The 10,873-nt window shown below is 38.8% G+C and overlaps 1 protein-coding gene across 3 annotated transcripts in view; it reads left to right on the forward strand.

Annotated features, from left to right (window-relative positions):
• The window catches only part of STARD9 (StAR related lipid transfer domain containing 9), a 120,353-nt gene that overhangs the window by 90,183 nt on the left and 19,297 nt on the right, over positions 1–10,873 (forward strand). For all 3 annotated transcript variants that reach the window (XM_075427414.1, XM_075427415.1, XM_075427416.1), the window contains 2 exons: positions 5,084–5,274; positions 9,588–10,071. In XM_075427414.1, coding sequence (XP_075283529.1) covers positions 5,084–5,274; positions 9,588–10,071 — 675 coding nt within the window. The remainder of the gene's footprint in view (positions 1–5,083; positions 5,275–9,587; positions 10,072–10,873) is intronic.

The raw sequence follows: 10,873 nt of genomic DNA on the forward strand, positions 1-10,873 counted from the left end.
GCAGAAGCAGATGTACGATCCCGTGCAGCTGCGTGATGCTTGGAGCCCCTGCAGGAAGGGCCCTGGGTTGCGCACGGGTAGAGGGGGAGGATGGAGCTGGGGTGAATACATATCAGTGGATAGGCTTAAAACCCTGACTTGTGATTGCTCTCAGTGCTGGGATTTGCAAGGTTGCAAAGTGCCTTGCCAACATCTTTTTTTCTGCTTTATCATTAACTCTACTTCCCCTGGAAAAAATCATTTGTAAAAGAAAAATGGGACCTGAACACTAGGCAAACAGAAGGCTGAGGGTGCTAACTTGATTGATGTTTTCTTGCTAACTTGATTGATGTTGGGAAAATTGGTAAATTTCAGCTTTTGGCAGCAGTGGTTATTTTCACTTGAGTTTCTCTATTTGAGCCTTAAGATTTTGTTGCAGAAGGCATTTAGCCTCACCCCAGAGCTATTGCTGCCATAGTTACTGAAAACTGCATTATGCTGTAGCAGCCGCCAGCCTCTGCATCAGCAGCAGAAGTGTTTGGGGAAGAGGGGAGGAGAATTGCACAATAGGATCCCTGAGAGCTGACAACAAAACAGGCTGGAAAAAATGTGGATTTACAGATGGTTCATTTAGCATGCGTCATGCAAACTTTGTGGAGAGAAAAATGAGATGGAACAACAATCCGGCAGTATTGGTATAATACGAAAATTTTCTCAGTAATTTGTGATTAGTTTAAGGTTGGTGTCTTTTTGTTGTTGTAATTTTACTTGCTGTTTTTAAAGATTTACTTGGAGGAGGGGTAACTGTTGACACTTCTTGCTGCATTTGGTACATCTAGAAATCTGCAGGCTTTTATTAAATTCTCTGCAGGGTTGCTTTTTTTAGTGTGCTATATGCCAGAGTGTGCTGGTCCCGTGAAACTGAGATTTTATCTATGTCTTGATACTTACAGAAATGAAGCTGTTTGTCTTATGTTTGTCCTGAGGTTATATTATTTCCTGCCAGAACTATACTAGTGTAGACTGCTTATGTGGGAAGGCAGGAATACAAGCAATAGCAGAAACTGGTGTGTGCTTGACTCCTGTATCTCACAGTATTCCAGTATTTCAAGTCTAAATTTAACAATAGATCTGTTTTAAGATGTTTTAGGTGAAAGAAATGAGTGACCTCATCTACCTATTACAGAATGTGGAATATGGCTAAATTCTTATGTTAACTGGATTGATATTTGGTTTTAGTTTAATCATTCAAACATGTATTACACAGACTGATTGTTCTTTTAATTGTCTGTTAGGTGATTTAGCTACGAAGTGTGTGTGAATCTGTTCTTTTCTTTCTGAGCTATTGTCACCTCATTTTTCAGTTTAGTTTGTCGTGCTATTTCCACAAGCCAGCAAGAGTGTGTTGACGTGACATAGCATGTTCGAAGGTAGAAAAGGAGTATTCTTACTTCATGTTCTTGGTTTCAGCGTTTCTATGATAGGCAGATCTGTATCCCAAACCAGCCAGTCATTTTGCTCTCACAATCAGTAGTCTCACTGCCAGAGGAAAAACACTCCATCTTCTGGCATACCTGTATTATGTAAGTGGCTCTGCATGAATTTTCATTATCTTTTTGTTCCGCTTGAGAAAACCATCTTTAAGAAGCAACTTCATAAAAAGGTGTTTAATGTTCGGTCTCTGTATTCAGACCTATCTTTACTGCAATACCTGTTTTTTGTTTTGTACTATTAAAAATTAGGAGATGAAGCAAAGAGGCACTGAAATAGCAGCAGAACTGCAATTTGTGTATATACCTTCAGCAACACTATTTTGTAACAGAAACTTTAACCTTAGAGAGAGAGAATTGTAACAACTAGCTACATCAGCAGAACAAAACAAGTAATAATACTGTAATGGTTGCTGTGCTGTGTTTGTTCTTCCAAGGTTTAAAGTGAAGTATGGGTCTGCCTCTGTACTGTGCCTTTTTGGGGTGTAGTCATAGTATGGAGCTGTGATTAATAACATCACTTTGGCCTACATCATGTTCTGCTCTGTGTGCAAGCACACATGCCTGTTGGAAAGGATCTTACAGTTTCATGTTAGTTCAGGAAAAAGCCATTACCACACACATGAGGGAATACATTGACACACTTCCATGTGCATTTTTTGCATTGCTTATTCCCTGATATGTTATAATACTGGGAGGGGAGTGGGGTGTCAGCATTGTTGGAAAATACGGAAAAGCTTATAACCCTCTCCCAGCTGTAAACAGATGTTACCTAACCACCTCTGCGAGCATTGTGAGGTCTTTGAATTGAAATGCAACACAGTTGTTTCATATACTTAAATGTTCTGGGTTTCAATTTGTAAACAATGTGTACTATGATAGGTTAATTTTCTGGAAAGGATGGCTGAGAGCTAGAAGTCGTAGTTAGGAAGAATATAATTCATTTTGTAAGAGGAATTTCATTTTATCTAGTTTTAGTAAACAGTTGCAGAACAATTCTTTGTTTTATTATCATGCTCCACTTTTCAGCCTTATTGGCAATGACTTAGTTTCCTCAATCTTGTACAGAATGGTGCTAATAATAAGAAATGAATAGAAATCAGCTCTTCTGATACTTGACTTTCTGATCTTTGATAATGTTAATGGATCCTCATCACTCCTCTTGGATGAACATACTTTGCTTCTTTCACACATGTCTCAGACTAAGTGACTTGCCCAAGGTCATGCAATTGTCCGGTAACAAATTTAGACTCACATTTCTCAACTTTCATATCACTGTAGGAATCAGAGCTTTTATATGTCTGTAGCAAAACAGGTTAAAGACTGCCTCATCATCAGACTACACGCAGAGACTGAACATTTACAATTGCTATTAAGGTTTATTAGTTTCAATGTATCAGCAAGAAGAGGCTTCAGCTGATGTCAGGGCGGTTAGGTTTAGTGCATAGGCATCCAGAGGCAGTCCTCACCCTGAAGACCTTGCAGCCTAAGTACGTGAAAGCACAGGGGTCATATAACTGCTCCAAAACCAGAAAGCTTTTGTTTCAGATCTGTACTTTAACCTCCAGATTGTGTGGCTGCTCCATTACATTTCCCTTAGAAAATATGAAAGATAACCTGGAAGCCTCATTCAGGGAAATCCTCCCTCAGATTTTTCATTAAAGCCATGGGAGCTTTTCCTAAATGAGATCCTTCAGATTTAATGCTCTGTTCAAAAAGTGATTCTTCTTTAGGTAACCAATCTAGCTTTAACCTCTGAGTTTGTCCCCCTGAGTAGTTGGTAGCATTACTAATACCTGGACAGCTGGAGATTTGTAATGGCTATACGAGCGTTTCAGTGCTGCAGTGAGGTGTCAGTTCAAACCTACGTCAGTTGAATGAGAAATGAGGCATCCCACTCCTATTTCCTGGGGATCAATTAAAGTTTATCTGAGAGGAAAAAAATTACAAATCGCAGATTGTTGGCATCTTTGTAGTCAAGCCAAGGACAAATGGATCTTGGAGCTGCCCGTTCTTTTAATTTGTTCCTGTGGGTCCCAAACAGACACAAACCATTTCACAGATGGCAGTAGCAAAGTTTGTACTCTCACTGTTTGCACCATGCCAGGCAATTGAACAGATGTTCTTTTTTGAGTTATTCTCTCCAGCATTACATTTACATAAACATTAAAAACAAACTGAAATCTTGTTTTTCTTAGGTGACTGAAAGAGAGTCACAGTAATCTTGTAAATTATTGAGAATCTTAAGGCTTTTATGTAGTGGGGCTTTCCCACTGCTTCTTAAGAACGTGAAATGTATGTTCCATGTAAAGGTACTCCAGAAGATTTGCAGACTTTGGCTGCTTAATTGTTTCATCTGTTTTGTCTGCTAGTCTAGCACACAGAATCAAAGTTGTTGCTGTAGAAATAGTTGCTTTGAACACATGCTTACAGTTCGAAATAGACATGTCAAATTATTTCCTATGTAGCAAAGGTCAAATGCTCTTTTCATACAGGTGACCTTGTATTGGTAATGATTTTATAAACAACATGATGTTTCCAAAGCATTCCCTTTGAAACTATATTTTCGATTTCTTTTGACCCTTAGGGACTCTTTAGAGTTTTGATATCTTTGCTGTCTTTAAAAGTATAATAAATGCATCATTATAATATATATATAATTTACTGCATTAGTAAAATATATTTTTAAATTTTTTTCAAGACTTAAAGATCTAATTTGCTGAGGTTACATACAATAATGTGGTGTTTAGAAACAAGACAGGCAAAGATCTTATATCACCTTTATACATAAGTTTAACATTAAGAATTTCTGGTTATAATGTTTGGACAGGTGGAATATATATTCCTTTCAGAGGGTTAATGTATTTTAAATATTATCATGGATCATGCTAAGAATAGATACTATTTTGATTGTTACTCTGTGTGTGTGCGTGTAAAATTTTGGCACACGGACAGGAATCAAATATCTTGGAGGGGACTGTAAGGCAGTGTTTCACAGGTTAGTCACTTTTCTGATCACGATTCTGCTCCAAATATAGAAGCAGTAACCTAATATAGTTTTTACGTCCAACAGAGAATGGGGTGGTCAAGTTCTTTCCTTGGTACTGCCAGAGACTGTCAGTGTAATCTCAACAATGCCTGTAACTCTTGCTAGGTTGGAGACTTTTTGATCTGAAAACAGAGAAAAATGTTTGTCATTTCTGTAAAGCACTTTGAAGTACTTAGATGACAAATATCCTATATAGCGGTTATAAAATTTTGTAACATATTGACAACACCCCTCCCCAATTTAATTTTTGGAAGATCTACGGCAAAAATCAAAAGTGAAAATATTTTTTAAATTATTTTTGCTATTGTCTTTCTGATGATGGAGTTTTCTGCTTCACCACGAGAGCTTTCATGTTTGCTGGCATTTATGATACTTACAGGACTGTAGCTTGCTGTGACATGCATATACACAGCTACTTTACCATCACAAGTTTTTGACATAAGGCGCCCTTATTGAAAAAAACAGTATCTTGAATGTTGTCTCTTTCTTTAGTAAGATGACTTGTTTTATTACAAATGTTTGGTATTCATTTCTGGTTTAAACTCACTGTCAACATTTCTAACAGCAGAGAAATAGATGCTGTGCATGAAGAGTACAAGCAGAAACTGAGAGACCAGGAAGCTTTCCACAGAAAACAAATTAAATGGCAGCAGCTCTATGTTGAGAATTTAAAGCAGCAGATCGTGAGAGGACAGAGCAAAGCAGAGCAGGAACTAGAAAATGACCAAGCACTAATCAACCAGCAGATCCAAGAAAGTGGGTACCTGCCTCTTCCCCTCTCTCACTTCCATTACTGCATTCTTGCATCCTCTTGATGTTTTTGTTCTAGTTATATTTTTTATTACGGGTGGAACTTTTATTATGCCTTATTACTAGTTTTCTCTTATAATTGCCTTACTCTTGAGAACAGTTATGAAGTTTTGATTAACAGGACTGTTTAATTAGCTCTGCAGGTCACTGCTTGGAGAGACAGTACCAGCACGCTACTCCCCTGTGGCACTGAGCCTCTTGTGTCTCCCAAGCTGCTCTCCGTCCTGCCTCCCTACAGCTTTTCTCTGCTCATCTGTAGTGCAACTCAGTGCCATGTTGCAATGTAGACCGAGTCTGCTGTTGTGTTTTAAGCTTTTCTTGTGACATACCTATGCTTCATTCAATAAGTTGTTCTGGGAGATTGAAATTGAGATGACTGTGGTAGTTCCTACCATAAGCTTTCAGGGGAAACTACTCTAACAACAGGATGCGATAGGAACTAAGCAGCACTTCCAACATGTGTGTCAGTTCAAGTACTCTCTCTACGTGTTTCATTGATGATGTCACCTGTAACAGTATAGACCATTTACACATGCTTTTAATGAATTTCATTCATCAGGAAAAATAGGGCCATGGCATAAGACCATGGTTCAAACTGAATTTTCTGTGGTTGCTATGCGAGTTTTAAATAAAGAAAACACATCTTAGAAGTAGGTGGGACACTGAAGTTCAGAGCTAAAATCCCAGTCCCAGTAAAGGGAAAGAGAGTTTCACTGGCTTTTATATAGTCGATATTTCCATGCACCCCTGCCCGTTTATAGTATAAAGAAAAATGTATTAAGATACTCTGTGGTAGAAACTGAAGTGCGACAAATTAAGATTGAAAATCAGATGCAGGTTTTATGTACCCTAAAGATGATTAATTAGTGGCATTGCATTCTCCACTGCTGAATTTGTTTTAAACCAAATCTGGGTTAAAAAAAAGAGGCATGCTTTGGTTCAACTAGGAGTTATTTCTAGGAAGTTCTGCAGTGTTATGCAAAAGTACTAAAGGCTAGATCACTGATCAGATTTTGAAAGGCAAATAGCTATGTCAGAAGGTGGAGTCACGCCGTATTTGGAGAGTTATTTTTTAGTGCCAGTGGCTTCTGGCCCACAGAGATGCTGCTTTGTATGCCAGCAGACATATTCAGCAAGGAGTCTTAATGGGGCTGGGCTGCTCCTTAATGAGTTTATAGAATGATTTGGGAACATATTAAAGCTTGAGATGTTTTTGACCACTGAAATTGGGTGGTTGTAGTGTTCTCTAGTTTGTCTTCTGATTAATTAATTGATCCAGGTTTCTTGATAACCAAAGTATGCTTATTACAAAGGCACTGTTCCCACTTGGCAAAACCTGCTATTGGTTCCTGCAAGAGGAAAACTTCTCTGAATTTTTGGAAGCTTGTCAGACCCAAATTTATGAAGTCTGCTATCTTTTAATTATGCCAGCCACAATGAAGAGATTAAAAGGACCTTGTGATAGGATGTAGTAGAAATGGGCTTAGGATATATAGCTAGTACAGAGAACCAGGAGAGTTCCCCCAAAATGTCTTTATTTTGTGGCTCTGTAGACTTCTCTGCTTCCATCTAGTTCTGCTGTTTTTGTGGTGTTCACGCGAAGCTTAGCCAGGCAGGTAGTTTTTGCCAGCCCAATACAATTCTTCACTTGGCAACCCACCAAATTTCTCCACCTTTTCTGTGCCCTCTGTGTCTCAGTTCCTGACAGAGGCAAGTTTGTGAGCAGAGATTAATTAGCATCTTGGAGCTTGCAGCTCTGTTGCAGGGAAACTTGTGTCTGCCAAATATTCTTCTTGCTAGAAACATGCAAAAGAGGACAGATCTGGAAATAAAGAGTTGAGAAAAAAGCTTTGTATGTGAAAGTTAAAAATGTTGTTAAGAAAAATTAACTAAAATCCTGACTAAAATGCTTCCTTTTATCTGTAGAGTAGCCATAGAGTTAGAATTCCTACTTCTGTGTATGTGCTGTGTGGAGAGCTGCCACCATAAACAGAACAGGAGACTCATTGTGGTAGAAATCACTAATAAAGTATGTTTAACAAGATCAGCAGTGACCAAGCAAGTGATGCTGACAATGCCTATACACTAATGATTTCTTACTTTAGGGAAACATCCACAGCCCAAAATTCTTCTCTTGCAGCTCAGCTGTGCAGAGCTGCAGGTAGACCTTGTTCATCACATCAGACTTAAATACCTCTTAATTCCTAACCCCCTGAATTGCAGATTGCTGGATTTTAGATTGAAGGTAAGCCCAGTCAAAAAAATGTTGCTGGTAGTAAGACAGAAATGCTCTGAAAAGCTTTGGTCCTTTGAGAAATGCTCTACTTGTCAAGGAACTCTGCCTGTGATTTTTACATTGCTTTTTCAACTAAGGATACTTTTTTGTTGGCTTGGTGCAGTTGAATATGTATATTTTTATAGCAGCATAAAAATGAACGAACTGTGCTTTGTTGAGAGAACATGTCCAAGCCACCAGACACAATCTGGTAGTGGTGATCTCAATAATCCCTTCTTTTGATTGTTACAGTTCACTATAGCTCAAATTGAAGCCAGCGCACTCTGAAAAAAACACTAAGCATTGAATGAATTAGTCTTGCATCCAGGGTTAAAAACAAATCAACCTGGTGTTATGTTTTCTTTATTGCTTCCCCATTGACTGCAACGATCAGGTTCTGCATATTTGGAGAAGATTAAATGTGTAAGCAGAGATAACATATTTTAATATCTAATTAGGTTAATCAGTTGGTTTGTGAGCATATTTAGCATTTATGAAATATGGAGAACATTAACAAAATCAGAGAAGCTAACTCTCTTTGTGGAGTGGTGATTTTATGAAAAATATGCGTTGACTGGTGGTATGAGCTTGTCTTTCTTGAATTATGTTTGTCCTGATAGCTAAAGGTTGTGTTGGCTTCACCAGTGTCCTTGCCATGAGAGTATTTATTTCAAGTACATGACATGCTGAAGTGCTTACGTATGATACGTGGCTTCCCATCAGGCTGTTTTGGCAAGTTGGAGCAGCCGTAGTTGCAACAGGTGGAAAATTGGTGGTTGTTACTCTACCTCAGCCAGGAGCCACACAGTTTTTGTGGTGCTTGAGAAGTTTCGATCTGATGGGTTTAGAGCGGCTGGCAGAACTGTCCAGCAGGTACCTGTACAGTTGCTTCCTTGTAACCTTGTCTTCAATCCAGTTTGAAGGTTGCGCGCCTGTCCACAGGACTGCTAGCTGGCAGCTGCCCTGGCAAATGAGGCACGTTGCAGCTGAGGCGTAGAGAGGTCTAGGCTTCAGGTTTACTGAACTTGCCACCAGTAAGGGCAGGCACAAAAATTGCCATTTCCTATGCTAAAAAAATTTCCTTAGCATGACTCTGGGCTCCCTCGCATGCCTAGGTAAGTGAGAGAAAATAGTTGCAGGTGGGTTTTGTTGGTTCAGTCAAGGAGGAAGGGATAGGAGCAAAAGAGAAATGTTTGGTTTAGAATAGTTGTAAAACACTCAAATGTTGTGATGAGAAAGTAACATTTTAAGATTGCACAAGTGCTTATTTTTTTCACTCAACATGTAGGAATTTATTAGCCAAAGGCTCATTAGTGTGTGCATGGAATTCCATTTGCTGCGTTAACACACAGGCTCTGTTTAGCTCTTTAAACTTCCTCTTCTCGTTCCCTTGTTAATTCTGCTCTCAGTGCACATACATTCATTCCCTAAATAACACATACAAAGTTTAACATGTGACTTTGGAATAATTAAAGCAGAAGTAGTTATATTAGTGCATTATATGTATATAATATAGCATATTTCACAGTAAAAAGCTAATAAAGTCATACTTCACTATGGTGAATATATACCCTATATATGAAAAGTGCACAGAATTTGAACCCAGGCCTTTTAATGCTTCCGTTGTATTTTAACAACAAAATCGATGTGACATTTGAGTGTAATCTTTGAGAAATTGCAGTGCGTTCTACTATTTGCTTACAAACAAGGTCTTATCCACCAGTCTCCTTAGCTGTATGAGCCAAGCCCCTGCTTATGTCTTGCAATTGTTACCCGAGTCCTTAGCCCAATGGAGAGGCTTTCGGTTATCAATAAAGTGCAGCAATGATACATTTTTCTCTGAATGATTGGTCAAGACTCTGCTCTACATGCATAGAAATTCCGTTCTCAGATGAGCTCTCAAGGCTGATTAAGAAACAAGATAGTAATGAACAATGTTTTACCTTTGATTTTTACTTTCTTTCAATCGTTGTTTTGTTTACAGACCGGCAGTGGCTTATAAATGAGAATAAACGACTGGCTGCACTTCAGCAACAGCAGAGGGAGTTTGCAGTGCAAACAGAGGCTAAGCTGTATGCTGAGGCTGAAGTGCAGAGCACAATTGGGCTGGACATCTGCCCTTCCCTGCTACAGCAGAACAAGAAGAGACTGGTGCAGCTGGAGCTCTTGCGAAGATACTCCTTAAAAAAGGCAGAAAGAAACATAAGACGGAAAAAGGTCAAATTCCAGCTGGAAAGGATAGTCAAGAAGCAGAAGTTACTGGAAGCCAAGCAAAACCTAGAGCAGCTGGAAGCTAGCTGCTGGCTCAGTGAAGAGTGTGTGAAACAATCCCAAGTCCTAAATGATAATACTGCTATACCATGCTCTTCGGATCACCAGTTGCAAAAGAGAAGGAAGTCATTGGGTTCGAGTTCCTTGCAGCACAGGCAGCATTCATTCTGTAATCCACATCTGCCCCAGGTACCCAGGTAAGTTAACATCTGCCAATTCCTCTGCACTTTAAAAAGTAATTTAAATTCAAGGTATTTTCAGTGGCCACCTGTAATCCAGAATGCCTTTCAATGTATTGAAACAATCCCAAAGCTGGCAATATCAGTGAACTTACTATACTGTATGTCACACTAGAGCTGTTTGTCCTTTCTGCTCGCATCTGTACAGTGCATTCCCTGCTGAGCATTTTGATATGGTCTTTCTCACTTTTTTACATTGTTTTCCCAAGTCTTTCTGCACCTTTTTTATCTATGTGAATGCTTTCCAGAACAGGCGTAACTCTTGTTCTTACCTTGTTCAAACTGTTGGTAAATACTAATTTCTGCATCATTTTATCTTGATTAGGGTCAAACTCTTCCTTCAGAATATTTGCATCATTGGAATGATTCTGGATTGGACTTTTAAGTAGGTTGGTCTTTCTCAACCTAAATAAACATCTCTACGCAATGCTAAAAAGTTGGGGTGCTAGGGTGTCTATCACAGCATGGTCCTGGAGGCATGAAATAGCTAAATTCTGCCAAGTGGATTTCTGTGACTTAGACCCATTCTTTATTTTTAACAAATGTTTGCAGCTACTTGAGCCTACAGACCCTAAATACCAAGCTATACCACATAGCATCGAGCTATTCCTTTGCGTTGCAGAACATATTTCAGGATATCTAGAGGAGCGTACAGTTACTGACAGATTTTTTTATTATTATTTTTTTATTCTCTGCTAGAATTTGCTTTTGAAAGGCATTAAGATTGTTGCTTCATGTATTGTTACTCTTAACTACAAGA

Source organism: Opisthocomus hoazin, chromosome 7, assembly GCF_030867145.1.
Source record: "Opisthocomus hoazin isolate bOpiHoa1 chromosome 7, bOpiHoa1.hap1, whole genome shotgun sequence".
NCBI lineage: Eukaryota > Metazoa > Chordata > Aves > Opisthocomiformes > Opisthocomidae > Opisthocomus > Opisthocomus hoazin.